Source organism: Barbus barbus (genome assembly GCF_936440315.1).
Source record: "Barbus barbus genome assembly, chromosome: 22".
NCBI classification, from domain to species: Eukaryota; Metazoa; Chordata; class Actinopteri; order Cypriniformes; family Cyprinidae; genus Barbus; species Barbus barbus.
Genome location: NC_136750.1, coordinates 18,895,078 through 18,915,943, shown reverse-complemented (window position 1 = coordinate 18,915,943; position 20,866 = coordinate 18,895,078). Strand labels below are relative to the sequence as shown.

The 20,866-nt window shown below is 37.6% G+C and overlaps 1 protein-coding gene across 4 annotated transcripts in view; it reads left to right on the top strand.

Moving 5' to 3' along the window:
* Positions 1 to 296: 296 nt before the first annotated feature.
* Positions 297 to 20,866, top strand: part of LOC306888458 (ran-binding protein 10) — a 29,760-nt gene continuing 9,190 nt past the window's right edge. For all 4 annotated transcript variants that reach the window (XM_079446777.1, XM_079446775.1, XM_079446776.1 and 1 more), the window contains exons 1-8: positions 297 to 625; positions 11,320 to 11,431; positions 12,603 to 12,655; positions 16,193 to 16,360; positions 16,529 to 16,551; positions 16,881 to 17,065; positions 17,223 to 17,335; positions 18,584 to 18,692. In XM_079446777.1, coding sequence (XP_079302903.1) covers positions 427 to 625; positions 11,320 to 11,431; positions 12,603 to 12,655; positions 16,193 to 16,360; positions 16,529 to 16,551; positions 16,881 to 17,065; positions 17,223 to 17,335; positions 18,584 to 18,692 — 962 coding nt within the window. In that variant the 5' untranslated portion in view covers positions 297 to 426. The remainder of the gene's footprint in view (positions 626 to 11,319; positions 11,432 to 12,602; positions 12,656 to 16,192; positions 16,361 to 16,528; positions 16,552 to 16,880; positions 17,066 to 17,222; positions 17,336 to 18,583; positions 18,693 to 20,866) is intronic.

Below are 20,866 nucleotides of genomic sequence, written 5' to 3'. Positions count from 1 at the left end.
TGTCTGTTACATCAAAAAGCTGAAATACATGGATTATAATATAGCAAACATGTAGTTAAATTGATTTCCATCATAACGCATTTGAATAAATTACAGCCACTGAATCGAGATGCAAAAAACCCGGTTTACTTTCAACCTAAATCAAGTATATTCGTGCTCAAACTATAGAATTAGGAGTTGCGTTAAAAACTACAAATCCTAGACTGCGTTTTACAGCCCTACTGAATTAGGTATGGGTCATGTAGTTGATGTCAGCAGTGTGCACTGCGCAGGGCTTTGTGTTCAACTACAGTACCCACACGTCCCTGTTATCCGGGGATATCTCACCGCTGCTGTTTCTCTCCTCAGTCTAGCGCTCTCTCCTTTTTAGCGGATTGGCACAACAGGGGTAGGATTACTAGAAGGAATACAAAAACATAAGCAAAAATGGCAGAGCTTGGAGCGGGGAGCCTGCTAACAGGAGATCCTGCTTTTAATTATCAAGAGCATGAGCTAAACGAGCGTTTGAAGCGGCTGTACCCGGCCGTGAATGAGGAAGAGACCCCCTTACCCCGATCTTGGAGCCCCAAGGATAAGTACAGCTACATCGGGCTCTCACAGAATAATCTGCGGGTGCATTACAAAGGTATACAGATGTGACACACGCTGAACTGTCGACCCATAGGCCTTGACAATCCCGGCTGGTTCGCTGCACTCGAATATGGGCAATCTCCCTGATCTAGTTTGAGCTGCTTTTTTCCGTCCCCTTTGCTTTGTTGCATAGAAGGAAAGAGGAATGTCCAAATGGGTTGACATTTGGCAAAACATCATGTCAGAATTCGGCTAGCGAGAGTAGCTTGGGGCATAAGCACGGCTGGGGTGTCTACCTTTTACCTATTGCCATGACAAGAACATCAAGTGTTATTGATTTGCCAAGCTTATGGTTTGAAGTCCCTTTCGGTGAATTAGTCGAGGCTGGTGCTAGCTAGCCACGACAGGGCAATAAGGACAGCTAAGCAGCTACACAATTGCAATGAATTGCAAATGCTTGTTAATGTACTCCGCATTGCATAAGTGTGTTTTGTTATCCGCTATCGGATGATTTATGTAAGGACGCCCTCCTCATCACAACCAAACAAATCGCTGAAAATGTTTTTGGTGCGTATTTGACGCACGAACATGTGCGTGTTTGTGTTGACGAACGAGATCGAATGATTCGAATCCGAACGAATCTTTTTGATGCGCCGAATTCGCCATAATAATGAATTCGAATTCCACAACACTAACTTAGCTGTTTAAACGGGGGTCTATGAAATTACTCATTGCAGATGTACTTTTTTGTTTAACAACTATATACATGCTTCTAGAGAGTACATAATAAAGCAATCTATTTTAAGAACTATCACTAATCACAATTTATAAGCTTTTAGTGGGTATGTTTTAAAAATATTCTTTCAGGCGAACTAGTATCTATTTTTAATTTTACTAGTACTTTTTTATTTATTTTTTTTATCACAAATGAGTAATCCAACAGTGACTGCTGTCTTTTTAATTTCACTGGACATACATTAGACTAGTCATCATTCCAGTAGTGACCTGTATCTGTTTAATTAGTCTAGTACTTGTATATTATTTACAAGAACGTATTCATTTGCCACTAGTGACTGTCCCAGTAGAGCCACATAACTTAGGCCTATATCGCTCCTGGTAAAAAGTTACACATTTTTGCCATTGAATTCTATGGAAATCTGAGGTTGACATGTCAGCTATTCATACCCCACTAGTACTAGTATGTATTGTAATTGTTGCTGGTGTCTATTCCAGTTTACCAGTAATAAGTAATTAAGTGCTATTACTTATTCTTTAGTTAGTTTGAACAATATAGTTGCAAGTATACAGTTTTTTGACAGCTAACTGAATAGATACTAATTTGTATTTACTAAACACAACAAGTGTGCGTTACAATTAAGCCTACTTGTATGATATTTAGTTGAACCATAAAGTAGCTTTCTTGACTAGCCATAAAAACTAAATTAGTGATATTCCATGTCATAATAACAAAGAGCTCTTTTGTTGTAACATCTACGTGGATGATTAGGTTTGTAAAAAGGCTTTATTGTGTTGTCTGAAATGTTACTGACGTGTACCCTGGTTATATTTAGTTTAGGCACAAATGCTGTTATAAAGAACCTAATTCTAATTCGATGATGCGTGTCTGTGGGCCTGTTGTGCAACACTTAAGGATTGTTACCATTTGAGGGTCACTGGTGTGTAGACTATAGCCATTCATATTCTTACATGTTGTTTGTTCAGCTGTTCGTGTCAATGCTCAGGCCCAGTGGGAAGGTTATCCTTATAGTACAGTTCATCACCTTTGACACATCAATGAACAACGTTGCATTATTTTGGTAATGTACACTGCTTTGTGTCTGTGGAAAATTGTACCTCATTGGCAACTATCTCCTTTCAGGCTATGGGTTTGTTTACTACTTCATATGGTGGCGGATGTTAGCCAAGAATTTGATTTTTAAGAGTCTGATGAAATTGGTGTACTCCTATTGATTTCTTTCCTTGTTGTTAATGATCTTTATTTCTTTTTGTTCTGTCAGCCAGACTGTTTTGGTCAGTTTATCCTCAAAGCAGAGCAGGATTACAGTGATTAGATTAGGATCAAACAAAGGCTTGTTACTATAATCTAGAGTCATTATATACATCTTGTAGCAGTATATTTAAAGCAGCTCCAGTTAATAAATGATTGAACCTGCAGTCTATTAACCTTCAGTGCTATTTTGGCCAGTGTACCAGATTCTGTTTCTGTGGACTGAATTTTAGGTAACACCATGTTTCTGTCAAGGAAAGACACTAGATATATGCTGTCAAATAGTGTGATGAAAATCTGTGCAATGTTTATGCCATGTTTTATTGTATTAGCCCACATGGCTCTCTATCTTTATTTAGGAAGCATGTAAAAAATAGTCAAGCCTTTGCATGATGAAACAAGGGGAAAAGACACCAGAGGCTCATTTTCTAGCTTTCTTCCCCGTGTGGACCTCATTTTACTCATCGTCACACTGACAAGGACGTGAGCCCGTTAATGGAGAGAGGTAATGTGACTTTTGCAGCACTACACCCATGCAGATATTGTTTTTACACCACCTCCTGTGAGAAGATTAATGATAAAGATAAATAGATACAGATAGATAAGCATAGCATGGATTGTTTCTTTGTGATTTGGTGGGCTGCTGTCCATTTTCTGTGTAGGCTGTTGGACGGTGTTTCCTTTAAGCTCATTGTAATGTTTGCCTATAGAGGGCTTTTGCCCGTCTGAGGAGCCAATCATGCATGTTCAGTCGGTGCGGTGACATCACCAGATTGTGTTCGTTTTCCCCTAGTGTCTCTGTGAAGCTGTGAAACCCTGTTTGCTAACACTAGCACAACACTCCCAATCTTCTCTCCCTGTGTCTTTGTTCTCTCATATTGTAGATTTTTTTTTGCCTGCTTAGCTGATGTTATTATGGGTGCCAGCTGTAGCCTTGTACAGCTCTCACCGTTTTGCTTAGATGTTTTGACAGAGAAACCCTTAACTATGAAAAGGAGTTTTACCAGATAGCAGTGCAATTTTGTGGTGCTGATTGATTTTGTGTGTTTATATGAGAGAGTGTATGATGAATGTCATTTCAACATTCATTTTTTTATTTGTATATTCATTAGAAATGAATATAATAGAAATTAATAGCAATTTCAGTCATATTTCACACCAGATCAAAAAGAAAATTAAGAAATGGTATTTAGTAGGGATGCAATGATAAAAAAAATTACGATCCGATCCAGAAAATTCTGAGTGTCGGCCAATTCCGATCCGATATCAGCACAGTTTTTTTTTTTTTTTTTTAAATCCATGTAGAATTTCTATACTTCTGTGTGTTGACCTGATCGTAACTCTTTTGTGTGTTAAACACAATCTACTAAATATAGACAACTTAATTTTAATGAAAAATAACAAATGGAAAAATATATAATCATAATCTATGACAAAAGCACTATTATAAACTAGGTTAGTGGATAATTTAGTAGCAAAAGGTATTCTAGAAAAATCATGAGTGCACAATTTTATCAAATCTAAACATTTAGTGAAATAACATTATTTATTGGGGATCAAATAAAAGTGAGTAAGTGTAGGACTAAATCTGGTAAAATGTTACACATTGCTCTTTGTATTGTTGTAAAATACATTCATGAAAACAAGTAAATGTATTTATATATATAAATATAAACTATACAATTAAAAGACATTTCTTTTAAATGTAGCGCACAGCAGGGTTGGGCCGATAGACGATGCCATCGGACTGTGCTATACATTAGATTATTAATAGCCTTATTAATAATTAATGTCCTAGTCATAGGACAGAACAAGAAACACTAAATAATCTTTTATTGCGCAAAAGTATTATAATACGAAAAGCTCCGATACAGAGCGGCACAAAGCGCTTATGCGAATCCCGTGTGCAGATTGATGCGCTTGAAGCAGCACAGAGTCACAGCGTGGAGCGCTCCACATAGAGAAGTTCAAAGCACAAAGGAAAGAGATATTGATGCGTAGTTTATTTGGAGAGAGTTTCATCGTCTTGACTGCCGTAACCGAACGCGACAAGCAGTTTGAATGCAGGATGACAGCTGCAGCAGATAGAAGAGTTTATGTGAACTTGAATTTAACGGCTTGAATATTCATCTGTACCTCACATTAAACTATGGAACGGCTTCAGAACACTTGGACTTTGACTTTATGGTGCTTTATAATGTGTTTGTGCTTTTGTGGGGCTTAACAATAGCACAGAATAGTATATGCACAATATCAGATTTGGATTGGTCTTGTCTGACCGATCCCCAATTTGGCAGAAATGCCAGTATCGGAGCCGATACCGATACTGAGTAGTATTTAGTATAAATAAAATAAAAAGTGTTTGTTTGCAATGTTATTTTTAATTTTTTTAATAACTTTTCACCCCATCATGATGATATTTAACAATTGTAAGTAAAGGAAATTAGAATTAGAAAAGGCTATTTTCATGACAAAGTCGCTATAAAAGAGAAGTAGCAATAGATCTTTTTTCCATATTTTACAGTACAGTGGGGGGGAAAATTATTTGATTCCCTGCTGATGTTTTAAGTTTGCCCACTGACAAAGAAATTATCAGTCTATAATTTTAATGGCAGGTTTATTTGAATAGTGAGAGACAGAATAACAATAAATCTAGAATCCAGAAAATGCATTTCAAAAAAGTAATAAATTGATTTGCATTTTAGCATTGATTTGCAATCAGCAAGATTTCTGGCTCCCAGGTGTCTTTTATACAAGTAAGGAGCTGAGATTAGGAGCACTCTCTTACAGGGAGTGCTCCTAATCTCAGTTTGTTACCTTTATAAAAGACATCTGTTCACAGAAGCAATCAATCAATCAGATTCCAAACTCTCCACCATCCCAAGATCAAAGAGCTTTCCAAGGATGTCAGGGACAAGATTGTAGACCTACACAAGGCTGGAATGGACTACAAGACCATCGTCAAGCAGCTTGGTGAGCAGGTGACAACAGTTGGTGCGATTATTCGCAAATGAAAAAACTCCATGTAAGATCTCACCTCGTGAAGTTTCAATGATCATGAGAACGGTGAGGAATCAGTCCAGAACTACACGGGAGGATCTTGTCAATGATCTCAAGGCAGCTGGGACCATAGTCACCAAGAAAACAATTGGTACTGAAATCCTGTAGCGCCCACAAATGTGCTTTGTTGAGCCCCCTGCTCAACAAAGCACGTGTACAGGCCCGTCTGAAGTTTTCCAATGAACATCTGAATGATTCAGAGGAGAACTGGGTGTAAGTGTTGTGGTCAGATGAGACCAAAATCGAGCTCTTTTTGATATCAACTCAACTCACCGTGTTTGGAGGAGGAGGAATGCTGCCTATGACCCCAGTGACACCATCCCCACCGTCAAACATGGAGGTGGAAACATTATGCTTTGGGGGTGTTTTTCTGCTAAGGGGAAAGGACAACTGCACCGCATCAAAGGGACAATGGACGGGGCCATGTATCGTCAGGGCCAGGGCATTGAAGCCAACCAGGTCATTGAAAATGGGTCGTGGATGGGTATTCCAGCATGACAATGACCCAAAACACACGGCCAAGGCAACAAAGGAGTGTCTCAAGAAGAAGCACAATAATGTCCTGGAGTGACCTAGCCAGTCTCCAGACCTTAATCCCACAGAAAATCTTTGGAAGGAGCTGAAGGTTCGAGTTGACAAACGTCAGCCTCGAAACCTTAATGACTTGAAGAGGATCTGCAAAGAGGAGCGGGACAAAATCCCTCCTGAGATGTGTGCAAACCTAGTGGCGAACTACAAGAAACGTCTGACCTCTGTGATTGCCAAGAAGGGTTTTGCCACCAAGTACTAAGTCATGTTTTGCGAAGGGGTCAAATACTTAAAATGCAAATAAATTTTTTGAAATGTGTTTTTCATTATTTTTTTGTTGTTATTCTGTCTCTCACTGTTCAAATAAACCTACTAGGGATGGGCATTTCAGGCAAAAATAATATTTGAAAATTGCCTGGTTTTCCATTATGATTCATTCATAGCATAAATCAGTTGCTCATAAGGCTACTAGGATATCGAAAATGAGCATGAACATCCCAGGTAGCAAGCACACTCGGGCTGATTCAGTCTGAAATGCGGCACTGTCGGCTCAGTCTCGGCATCGGTGAGAAGATAATGGCCAGAGACGACTCTATAAAACACTTCTGACTGACAGACGGCTTTTCTCTGTGGGCTGATCTCGGTTTAAAGCTGTTGTACTCAGTAGCCCCTCACTGCAGAACAAAGATCCAGGGGGCGGGGCTGGATCCACATCTAGGGGGTGGAGATTGGTAGGTTTAGGGGGGGAGATGGGTGGGTTTAGGGATCAGGGGATGGAGACGGGAAGGTTTAGGTATATTTAAGGTGGGAGGAGTTGGATCTGGATGAAACCTCGCCCCCTGGATCTTGTGTTCTGCAGTGAGGACCATCTCGTTTTACTATTGGCAGGTCCGCACTCGGTGTAGTTGTGTGTATTTACCTTCGGCCCGATTTCGTTTTGTCACGTACGGGCTGCTGCTAGCGCTAGATTAAGGAAATCACTGATTTCAAATCAGCCACCTGAGAAAATATTAGGCGGTTAAATCCTGACGCAAATCTACAGTGTGCGCGTGAGAATGTAGTGTTCTTCTGTTGTCTTTGACAGCTTTTAGGTGCGTTATCGGCAGCGCCTCCCTCTGGTTACATGAATAATTCTTATAAAAAAAAATTATTCAATATTCTATTATTAAATCAACTAATTGAATATTTGAAAATCGTGACCCATCCCTTAAACCTACCTTTAAAATTATAGACTGATTATTCCTTTGTCAGTGGGCAAATGCACAAAATTAGCAGGGGATCAAATAATGTTTTTCCCAACTGTACATCCGCGTGAAATGGATACTTTTTTTTTTTTTTTGCTAAATGTCAGTTTACACAACAAAGTGATTTGACAAATTAGACATTACTACATCACATTAGGGGTGTCAACTAAGATAAATCGATCTCTGGAATCGATTCTGAGCTTAGTTTTTAACAGCAGATGGTGCTCTAGGCAGGTTTTTAACCGCACACTCACATGCTCACATATAAGAGCGCTTGTTTGTTCAACTGAGTAATTAAATGTACTTGCACCTCGGCTTTTATGGCGCGAGATTCATGTAAAAAAAAACTGTAAACATTCTTGTAATTCGCTTAAATCTTTTTGACTTTATTAATGATTATTTTAAGTTCAAGTGGTGTGTGCGTAAGGAACTGGACGCAAGAAGAGTACAGCTGTTTCTAAAGCACACAGTGCAAGCAGCTGTTAAAAACTAAGAATCAGAATCGATTCAAGAGAGAATCGCGATGCTTTCGGAAAATCACAGAATCGATCCACGAATCGATTTATCGTGACAGCCCTAGGTCACATTGTGCGCAAGAGCTATTTAAAATATTTTATCTTATGGGTTTCAGTCTTTGGGCCAGATTTACTAACAGCTTGTTCAAACTGTCTTTTGGTGTTAAAATAATACTGTCAGGATTAACTAAAGACACGCAGTGAGAATTAGCCCTGAAAAGGCATGGACACAGTTACTTTTGTGACTCACCCTATTGAATATGCATTTGTAGGAGTTTCCCTTTCGATCAGTATTTATGGGAGGAGAGAATTTAAATGAATCACGCAATGCAATTTACTAATTTGTGCTGCTCTTGGTAGATTGCACTGGTCATTATGGAGATGAGATGTTGCGTCTGTGTTCTTAAATGTGCACCTTGTCAGTAAATCACCCGCAGAATTTTCCCCTCCCATCTCCGCTTTTATGGAATTGCGCTCTAATGCTAATTTGCCCTGTTGTCTCTTGACTAGTGGTCGACCAATATGTGTTTTTCAGGGCCGATACAGATCAAGTAGACCGATAACCAATATATATGTCTGGTGTAAAAATTTAAATTTATTTCAAAATTAAGAATAACAAAGGCCATGACAAAAACTTTCTTTAAATGTTTTTAAATTGAAAATGACCGATGCAGATAACCATAAAAATGCTTAATATCGGTACCGATAATCAATCAACCCCTATGCTCGACACATACAAAATTATAACAGTTTGTGCTTGTTAGACAAAGTCATTTCAAGTTAATATGTACGGAGCTCTTGACATGACGTGGGGGAAAAATTAAAGATATCGCAAATTTGAAATTGAAATATGATCTGGATATTTTTTGACAGTCAGGCACTGACAAAATCATTCTATATTATGTTTGTTTCTTGTTTTGAATTCAAAATTTAAATGGGCCTATGTGATTTTTATTAACCAGTTTAAAAACATTTATCTGAAATAAGAACACTGTTTAAAGCACTTGCGTGACCTTACATGTCGTTGGGTTATTAAGTATAATGAGTGCAAGATTGTGCATGTAAACATTCACAGATTTTTATGAGATTCAATCTTGTCAAGACTGAAAATGAGTTGGTTATGTGTCCTAAAGGGATTATTGGCTCTGTCTTTACAAAATGAGAAAAATGAGGCATGTAAATAAAACAGTGCCAATACAGAACATACCATAATAAAATGATGTCCTACACTGGATTAGAGCAGCGCTGTAAGATGCAGCAGACCTATGATTATGCACTGCAGAGGAGGACTTTGTATGAAAGCCATTTGTGTTTTGTGCATTAAACATGCTTGGCAGAGAAATAGAGGGAGGGACAGACAAGCAACTAAAGGAGAGAATCACCCAGGGTCCTCTTGCTGTTCTGTGCTCCTAGAATGGTGTGGTCATGGCATGATGTATAAATAGATTGAGTGTGTGAGCAAGGGGCGGAGAGGAGCTTGCACACGTATGTGCATTTATAGTGTGTGTGTTGAGAGACTTGGGGATTTGCACATACAGGGTCTCTCTGCCTTTACTCTGGTTGTATGAGCCGTGGATATAAATAGATTTTATTTTTTCTTCATTATGAATGCTTGTCTGGGTTTGGCAGACAAACCTATTGTGACTTCCTAGCAGAACTTGGAAAGCTAAAAATAAGTGATTAATTTTATTACAGTAATCAGAGATGATGATAATGAAGAATACACCATTTGGTACACCTTTTTTTTTTTTTTTTTCAAAACACATACACTGTGACCAGGTCCTGCAGTTAAACTTCAGGTCAGGGTTATGTTACAGTTCTGGGGCACACAAACACAAAGATACACCGTAATGTCCATATACGTGCACACGGACGAGTTAAACATGAGACTCTGGAAGTACAGTGAAGTTGTATGAATGATTGGCTCTGGAGGAAGGCCTGGCCTCACAGAATCTAATACTGTGTGTCCATTAATGCTGGCAGGTGTTACAACCTGCAGGAAACTGGATTAGGAGATTGGAGCACAATGCACATTGCTATGGTACATGGAGGCTTAGATGACAATGACACTCACCAACTTCCTTTCTCACACTTGTATTGAGAAGAATTGAAGCTATAGCATGTATTAGAGGTTAACTTTAAAGACAACATTAAATGGGGTTCAATTTCAGTTTGACTTGAGTGAAACAATATAAGAATTTATTCAACCATCAGGTAGGCTATAATCATGAAAGTGGGCTTGCCAGATGGACCTTTGCATTTGAAGGGGAGGAGTTAAACAAAGGGATTGATGATGTCAGCAGAGGATGAAAGTTGTTTTAGAAGATGTTAAAACGTTTTTTCTTTCCTCTGAAGTAGGCACTGATTAATCATTTACATTAAGACTACAAAAGTCTCTTAAAAAGTAAACAGTCATAATGTTTTCATGTTGAATTTATAGAACTGAGCATTTTTAAAGGTGCGGTATATAATTGCTGCCCTCTAACCGCACTAAATGGAAATGCAAAAATTATTCCTTCCAAACTGGTTTCCCAAACACTCCTTATCTAGAAAACACACTGTAGACAGGGAGTGTGCTCACAAACAGGTAGTCACACCACAAACCCGTGCTATTGGTTGAGCCAAAAGTTGACATGTCAGACCACTCAAATAAACAGAGCAATGTTTTATTGCCACACTATTTACACTCTTTGGGAATACAGCCTCAGCTTAATTATATATGTCTCTGCACATCAAAATGGGTTAGGAGAGAGTATTTCAACATTAAAAATAATTATTTAAAGGGGTAGTTCACTCAAAAAAGGAAAATTCTGACATTATTTACTCTCTGTCATCCAAATCTGAATGACTATCTCGCTCTCCTCAGCGGAACACAGAAGACATTTTTGAAGCATCTTTGTAACGCAACAGTTTTCGTAACCTTTAACTTCCATTGTATTGACAGTAGACATTTCTCAAACTGTTATTTTGTGTTCGGCAGAAAAAAGAAATTCACACAGGTTTAAAACCACTCGAGGGTGTGTAAATGATGACTGAATTTTAATTTTGAGGTGAACTAACATTGTTTTTCTTTGCTGCTTTTGAAAGCAGTAGAACCTGTCTCATGTTGGTGATGGTCTGGAGAACTGTGAGAATGAGCGTTAGAAGGAAGCCCAGTGTAGTTGGTTTTAGGTTCACCTGACCTCTATTGAACAAGTTTCTTGTAGGTTGTTTACATAAGCATTTAAAAACAGTTAAAGCCTGTTGTCGTCAACCTTCGTGACCTATCTTTAGCCGTGTATGTGCCCTCAAAAACTTCTCTGAACCTTGTTGTTATTTAGGTGGATAGTCATCTATACCAGAGGGTGTGTTTGGTCAGTGACTCATTTCCCTCAATGTTTCCGTCTTGCTTTAGGCCATGGAAAAAACCACAAAGATGCAGCGTCTGTACGGGCCACCCATCCTATCCCTGCCGCTTGTGGCATCTACTACTTTGAGGTGAAGATCGTAAGCAAAGGAAGGGATGGGTAAGTGCAAACAGCTTCTGGTTGGTGGCATTTCTACACAGTGTTTTACTGAGATTTGTACATCATTTGGAAAGTCACTGATAAAAATTTGAAGACAAGAGGTGTGTTTTACATATAGTGGGGTTCAAAATCCTGAGAGCACATAGAAAATCTTAGGACTTTCGGAAAAAAACTATAAAATAATAATAATGAATGAGTTTTATTTAATATTCTGCACTGTTTCTAGATCACCTAGTAAATTTGTGACATTGGTCATGTGACTCGTACAGATGTTTAAGTGTTCTTGCTTTCACTGAAGTAAAGATCAAATCATGCTGGAAAACATGATCATTTAAGTTTTACACAAACTTGTGGAGTTCATGTAGCTTGAGTGCAGCTATCAATAAAGCAAAATGACAAACTTAAAATAATGTAAAGCATTCTCACAGTGCCAGAATGGTAATTGCTGTGAAACGCTGACCTTGTGTCATGCTTGAGTCACTAGTTGGTAAGTATTTGTCATGCCTTCAGTTTTAAGATGTCATTGTCCAAAAATAAATGGAAAATTGTTCCACCCTTTCCTGTCACCACTTTGCAATATGATTACTGAATATATTCCTGCTTGATCCCTCATGTTCTACTAACTAGACTATCTAACTGAAACTTACAGGTTGTGCCTAAAACTGTTGAAAAGTGCCGAGTCATCCTTTAGTCACTGTGGTCCCAGCCTGTGAAACTCTCTCTCAGACTCACTTAGCACTTTTAAAAAGTATCCCAAAATATCTTATACTCAGTTCAGTCACCAATTTCATTATTTCAGTTCAATGAATTTGATTGTGCTCTTATTGCAATCACATTTACTATTATTTGGTGAATTTTCATGGGCAAAATTTTGTGTGATGGTGAAAGATTTCCCCACACAGATTTCACAACAGGTTCAAGTTGGTTTATTGTCAATAGTGTAAAGCACATCTCACACAAAAGTCATTTCTCATTGGTTTAAAAGTGACTTCTGAGTGAACTGTGCTTTAGACATCGCTACACTATTGACGATAGACCCTGGACCCTTTTTTGCCCACAAAACTTTGCAGAAATCAGAAGCACAATTCATGGTTTATTGCAGTTTCATTGTGTATCAGAGGCCTTGTTTTTAGTAAAGCTAACATTTGTCCTCTCTCATTGGTGTTTGCAGGTACATGGGAATTGGACTGTCCGCCCAGGGGGTCAACATGAACAGACTGCCTGGTGAGTGTATGTGTGTTTGTGCTTGTATTTACACTGAAGGGATGAGCTGTTCACCATGGGTCTGTGGGAGACTAAAGAGAGGATGAGGTTCTGTAGCCCACACAAAAGGCGATTTAAAAAGTAACTTTATTTAGTTACTTAAGTGTGTTTAAGTAAAAAAGAAATGGTGTTTAGAACCCATTTTAATTTTGGCAGAACATTGGAGAAAAACGTAGGGAGGGACTTGATTTCATCCATTGGGAATGATTGGATTGTGAAAAGTAGGCGTTACATGCCAGAATGGAGCCAGGCGATTGGAGAGAGCCAAAAAGGAAAGTTGTTTAGGAAGAAGAGCTTTGAAGATTAAAAGAGAAGTTATTACATTTAGATTAAAGATTATAAAGATGCTTTTATTTTTTATTTTCTTTGCAGTAGCATGCACTGATGAATCCTTTCATGAAAAGGCTGACTTTACAATTCACTTTTGGTTATAGTCTTGTAGCCTAAGACCATTTGTCTTCTGCTTTTTTCCGTTTTACACTTTTTAATATCTTTCTATTACAGTAAGACTGTAATTCAGGCCGGGAACAGGCCTCAACATGTCCTGAAAAACACTAGCTGTCGGAATGACCTTGCAAATGCACAGACATCTCAGGGTTTTTCTTTCTGTGCACCTCAATCTCAGGAAATAACTTTGATGTGTTTTTTTTTTTTTTTCATGAGTCCTCAAAGGGAAGGAGAGGAGACCTAGATCTCATTATTGGTTTTCCTCAATGGATTTTACCTGGCATCCAGAATGTTCTGAGATCGCAAAGCCTTGTCATAATTATTCATAGCTAAAAGCTAAAATTAATCAGAAAAAATCTTTTCATTCTCGCAGAGAATCCATTCACACACTAGAAGACGTCAAGCTGCTACTGGACCAGTTCATTTAAATGACTAACTGCAATGAAAAATGACACAATTACCAAACATAATCCAGTTTGATTGCAAAAACTAATTGAATAGAAAATGTGACTGAATATTTTGACTATAGTATGGAGCACACTCCTACACACAATATTTGGAATTTGAAAAATGTTTGCTGCTTTATCCTATCAATTTGTACACGTATGATTTGATAATGCAAAGTTAATCTGACTAAATTTAAAAGTAAGTTAATAGTAAGACATGCAATTTAAATCAGAATTTGTTGATAAATTAAACACTGAATTGAACAGGTGGTGTGAATACATTTACGTTAAGTTGACACTAATTAAGATTTAATATGTAAATAGACAAAAATTAATTGAATAACCTGTTTCGAAGGATGTTCAAATACATTCAGAGTGTGAATCACATCTTATTTTAGAAACATAACATTTTGTATTAGCTCTCTCTTTTATCTGTAAAAAGTCAAGTATTTTCAGCAGTCTTCAGTGTAACATGATCCTTCAGAAATCATTCAAATTTGCTGATTTTTTTTATTGAAAACCGTTGTGCTGATTAATATTTTTTTGTGGAACCGTCATGCATTTTTTTCAGGATTCTTTAATAAAGAACAGCAATTTATTTGAAATAGAAATTGACCCCAGACTCAACGTTTATTAGATAAGAGCATAAGAGAAAGGCCTGTATGCAGAAATAGAGAGAGGAGTTTTGGGCACAGTTGGGTTCATGTCACTCTCCTGTGACCTCTCTGACCAATCAAGTGACTTGTTAGCGATTGCTTGTTAGCTTCTATACTGTGCCTGAGGCCGTTGAAACACTTCGGCGCAATCTAACCAATTCGGCATGTGCATGCTGACTACAACTTATGTGTTTATTGACCCCTGTGCTCTCTTCATGAACCACTCTTTGTCTCAGAGTGCTTTGGAATATAGTGGAATGTAGACAAACGCATGTAGGGTGGTCAGTGTATTTTCTGGTGTGTTTAGTGTCTACAGCCAACATTAAATATTAAATATTGTTATAAAATAAATGTAAACATAATATTAAATGAGCATTCTATCACATTTTATGTATGTTTAAACGTGTGTTTTACACACACGCACACACACACACACACAGTCTGGTCAGCTATCCTTGTAGGGACTCTCCATAGGCATAATGGTTTTTATACTGTACAAACCGTATTTTCTATCGCCCTACACCTAAATCTACCCCTTACAGGAAACTCAAAAAAACTCATTCATACCTCAATTTAAGTCCCCACCGAGACACGAGTCTCCATGAGTCTGTGTGTATTCAGGTTTAAGTCCCCACCAGAATATATAAACCTGTACACGCACACACACACACATCTAAATAACATTGTTAGTTTCTAATGTCTTTAATCTCTGTTTTTTTCCTCTTTGGTTCACTTTTTGCAATTAACTAACTATCCCATGATTCCAAAACAAAGCACTTATATCAGTTGAAGTCACTGTAGTTTCTTATGAGAATGTATGGTGCATTGGCACAATGTATATTTGCATGTGTGTATGTGTGCAATTTGAGTGTAATGGTTTTACGCGCCCTGCTGACCTCTGTATCTCTGATCCCATACTGGAGTTCTGCCCATTTCATTAGCATGAAGGGAACACTGAGCTCTGCTTTAGGAGTAATATCCCTACCCGCACTGCTCTGCAGATTAATCTTAATACCACACATAACAGCCACCGCTTTGCTTCCTCATTTTTTCATTCGTTTTGCATCTGTTCAGTCTGTCATTCACAGAATGCACTTGTTTACTCCGTTTCACGTAGTGACTATAAATATAATTGCTTACGCAATACCATTTTTATCATTTACTAATCATGATTGCCTGCCAGCATTCGTTTTGAGTCAGATCGGCCTGGTCAGTGATGTAGACGGACTCCTCTTGGTGGTTTGAGGCAGTGTGAGGTTTAATGAATTGTTCAAATGGTCTTGTAAAATTTAGCTGCCCACCATACAAGCTTCAGGGTGGATGGAGCCTTTTAAAGGACATTTTCTTCGTTGTCATAAAAAACCTAACTAAATGCAGTGCTTGTTTCAGAACAGCCAAAAAGCCAACTTCTGCTCACCTGGACCATCATCAGGCATTACAGTCAGGTCCTAAGTGTGTTTTTGCTGTGGTCCACCCTTATAATTTCCCAAAGTCCTGCTGCTTATCCTGCAAGGGTCCACCACTTATTCTTTTCTGCACAATTATGGGAATGGTGCTCATAATTTATGTAAGAAGCAGTATTTTATGATGCTGTAGACCAGATGGCATATCAAACGCTGCAGGCTTAGGATCGGCTTCAACTCGTCCTGTAACTATCAGTACAGAGGCAGAAAAAAGATTCCTTATTAGCAGGCAAAATCTGTGCCCTCCTAGATCTCTACATAACGGCATCACCATTGTTGACATCCTATGCATATTTGATTATTACATACTAATAATGCTAATTTGCTTATGCTCTCAGCTTCCAATAAGAGTGTAGTAGTGTCATTGCTGTCTAAAATAGTTTAGGATGTTTATACAGATTTCCCTCTAACATCACTGCAGGAAATGTAGCTTTTGAATCCAGGTGATTCCCATTTTAATTATTGTATTTCTCTCTCTCACCTCAGGTTGGGACAAGCACTCCTATGGTTACCATGGTGACGACGGACACTCCTTTTGCTCCTCAGGGACTGGCCAACCGTATGGCCCAACCTTCACAACGGGCGATGTCATTGGCTGCTGTGTGAACCTCATCAATAACACATGCTTTTACACCAAGAATGGGCACAGTTTAGGTAATAATGTAATGAAATATTATTTAAGTATACATTTTATTAATCCTTAAATCATTAGAAATCGGTTTTGGGGCTCAAGTTAAAGTTTTTTTTTAAATATTTTTCTTATGTAATCTCAGAAAACAAAATACTGAGCAGTTCTGATTTTTTTTTTTTTTTTTTTTCCAGGTGTGGCCTTCACAGATCTCCCAGTAAGTAAAGCACAACTTTGGATCTTTGTATTGTAGCTGTTCTCATGTTACGCTCCCCCTAGGATGAATTGCTTGTAGTGTAGCATTCCTCATTTGTAAGTCACTCTGCGTCTGCTAAATGAATACCTTTAACGGTGGATTGATAACATGTTGTAGGCTAGTCATGAGCTCAAATGAAGATTTCTGCTTCTGTATGGAGCTTCAGTTAAGGCCTTGCCAGTTAAGGTGTGACTGAAGGATTCCCTGTGCTGTGAATTACTGAGGGAGTATGTGTAGACATTCTGAACAGACTCTCAGCTCTCTCTTTTTGTCCCTGTCTCTCATTTCAGCCTAACCTGTACCCCACAGTAGGGCTACAGACTCCAGGGGAGATAGTAGATGCTAATTTTGGCCAACAGCCTTTTGTGTTTGACATCGAGGACTACATGAGTGAATGGAGAGCCAAGATCCACAGCATGATTGCCCGCTTCCCCATCAGAGAAAGACTGGGAGACTGGCAGGCGGTTCTGCAGAAGTGAGCATCTAGTCACCTTATAATAAATTCAGCAGTCTCAAAATTGATAGAAATATCTACTACATGTTACGCTGCTAATCAGCCCTGTTTTGTGGCTAATTTGTGATTCATAAAGTTTCTTCTCCTCATATTAACCTTTTTCTGTTTATATCTGCAGTATGGTGTCCAGCTACCTAGTGCATCATGGGTATTGTGCCACAGCAATGGCTTTTGCCAGAGCCACAGAGACCATGATCCAAGAGGACCAAACCTCAATAAAAAACAGACAGAGTGTGTACAAAGTCAACTAGCTAAAAATAAATGGAAATGAATAAATGGATAATTATGTGTGATTTGAATATGTGGCAGAATTAATAATTTAAACAGATCTTCTCATGTTGTTTGTGGTTTGGGAATAGGAAAATATAACCGTTATGAGGAACTTAGCGTTTTACGGAATAAGCAAAACCGTTGCTTTTTTTGGATGATGGGTTATGAATATTTGATCAATTTCTCAGTTAGAGTTATAGTAAAGCATCTTTGATTTAAGCTGTAATGAACACACTGTAGATTTAATGTTACCATAATTGGTTATCTGACACTGGCCACAACTGAGTCAATTTAATCAATCTTGATGAAAGCAGCTTTTCATGAGATGATGAGATGAGTAAGGTGGTATTATCATAAGTAATCAAAATTACTGTGATCTTCTCAGATAAAAGAGCTCAGTGTACAATAAAAGTATGCTGTAGCTTTGAAAACTTAAAACTTCTTTGCATAAAGAATATGTACTGAAACTAAGCTTAAAAATTACTCCCTCGGATTTCAATCCTAAACCTTTCAGGTAATAAGTAGAACGTATTCATTATATAGGCCTAATTCCTAAACAAAATAAATAGAACAAAAAAAAGTGTAAACTTTTCTCCTAACCTTGTGCTTTTTCTGGTGTGTGTAGCACCTACAGCTCAGAGTCTACATATCTTACCTGAATGATCCATATAATAGAAATGAAATGAATGAGTTATTACTTTCAGCAAATATGCAAACAAAAGTAACACAAAGCCAAGACCTGGACATCTGACGCTATTTAGAAAAAAGAAAAAAAAGGATGTTAGGGTCACCCTATTTTAAAGGACCCTGTTCTGAACTGTCAAGAGCTGCATATTTCACTATACGTTATTATGCCAACTTGTCACAATGGGATTCAAGCTTTGCAAAGAGGCTGTTACAGATAAATGGAGCGTTTAAAAACTATATTGGCAGCAAACCCTTGCATTTAAGCGTCATTTATCATTTCACCTGTGAAGAGGTCATTTACGTAGAAGTCTTAAAAGCACAAGAGTAATAAAACACCTGTTTAAAAGGGTCAGAGACAAAGAAAATTATCATAAAACTAAATTATGAATGCTCAAAATACTTTACTAACATTGTAAGTGGACTTTAGGGAGAACTATTGAGTGATAAAAAAAAATGTATGATATGACCACTTTAACAAAACAAGAGCAAAACACACTAGTGGGTTGTTCTTTGTGCTTTCAGGAATACAGAAGCTGGTATTGGCAGGACGTGTTGGAGAAGCCATTGACGCAACACAGCAGTTGTACCCCGGACTCCTAGAACACAACCCCAATTTACTCTTCATGTTGAAGTGAGTACTGTATGTCTACCAGCCTCTGAGAACCATGTGTGTGTCTTTTTGTTTGGAAAGGATCAAAAGGAATTGCTTAAATCCTGAAACAAGGTGAAAAATGTGTTCTCTTTTCTGGGGATAAGTAGAGCTCAGTAGTATTTGAACTTCCAAAGCTTTTTGGAGTTTCATAGTGCAAACGTACTCCGAAAACATGTAATCTAAGATTAGGCCAGTCTTTAACTCTGTGTTATACATAATGAAGGTTTCTAAAGTGCCCTATGGTCATTCTGACGAATAGGGCTCTGTTTTTGTTACTTGTCTTTATAGAAAAAAACACACACACACAGGGTGAAAAGAGGGTCATGGTTGCTTTGGACTGAGCCTCTTCTGATATGATTAGTCATACTATTGCATAAGGTTGAATATGAACTGCCTTTGAACTAACTTTTTAGTTATGCTTACAAGTCATACATCAGCGACTCTGTTGAATTGTGGATGTTTTTTTATAATATTCAGGCCATGCTTCCAAAAATGTATCTTGCTGAGAGGTTTTTGTGGGAACAATGACTCATGACTTTTAAATTGCATGCAATTAGAAGATCCACCTACTAAAATAAGTGGATGCAAATACTAGCTGAAGTTAACAAAATGGAAAGGTTTGCATAGCTGCTTTCACTTAAAGAAATAAAAGTTATTGAGAGTAAATGGGGAAAATGGTTAGTTGGTTTTGGCTGGCAGAGATGGGAGTGCACAAATGTCACAGTTAAAGACATTGATAATGTTACAAAAATATATAAATATATTTCAAATAAACGCTGTTCTTTTGAACATTCAAAAAATATGAAGCAGCAGCTGTTTTCAGCATTGATAAAAATAAGAAATGTTTATTTTTCAGCAGAATAGAATGATCCCTAATTATTTCTGATGGATCATGTGACACTGAAAACTGTAGTAATGGCCAGGGATGGCCAGTATTTATTATACATCTATTTCAAATACGTATTTCAAATATTGATTTGATACAATTTGTATTTTATAGGGTTGATGAAAATGGCGTCATATTTTGTATCAAAATATAATAGTCAGCACAGGACGTGTGGCCAAGTATCTTGAAAATCTTAAAAATGCTAAAAACTGTTCAATAAAAATATTTATTTACAGTATTTTTAACAACTAAGGTTTTGATTATTTGTAACGTTGTATTGAAGATTTTCACAAAATGATTTTGGAAAAATGCGGGCCCCCTATGTGCGGCGCCCCTATGCACTGCATATACTGCATACCCTGTTTTTACACCACTGCTGTAGAATTAAAAAGTACATATACAACAGTGACCATCTGCTCCAATAAAACAATAATATTATGTTCATTATACTCCCACCCACATTAACTTTAGTCTTAAACACTGTTATAATTATGAGGGGGTCTTTGGAAAATCTTCTCCCTTATAAGGGGTCCCTGGCTCCAAAAAGTTTGGAAAACCCCTCCTCTATACTTCTATGGCTGTCAATAGATTCAGTGGTTGGAGTTGGGTTAATACTCCTTTACAAGTTCTGTTGCTACTTTCTGATTATGTTTCTGGCTGCATTTACAATCAAAACATATTGATCATTTAATAATTGTTGAAATGCTAAAATGTTTGTTTTCAACTTCCAAATAGGTGTCCAATGATTGATAAATAAATATTTGATTGCTGAATATTGTACCCTAATTGAAGTAGATATTTAGTAGGATCATGATTTTGCATACCATTGTATTGTTCAAAATCTCTGTTATTGGACAAACCAGTAAAGCGTTATGAATTAATCCTTATGTTGAGTGATTTCCGGCAACTAAGTTCTTTGTTTCATTAAAAATAAAATTAGTGTTAGTCTTTAAAGGGATAGTTCACCCAAATCATCATCAATCATCATTTACTCATCCTCAAGTTGTTCCAAACCTGTATGAGTTTCTTTCTTCTGCTGAACACAAAAGATGTGTAACCAAACAGTTAATGGTCCTCATTGTCTCCCATAGTATTTTTTTTTTTTTACCATACTATGGATTATCAACTGTTTGGTTACCTGTATTCCTCTAAATATCTTCTTTTGTGTGAGTAAACACCCTCAGAATTTGAACTTTTGCGTGAACTATCCCTTTAATAATTCTTTGTCACGCATCCTCAAGCAAACTGCATTCAGATAATCAGTGTA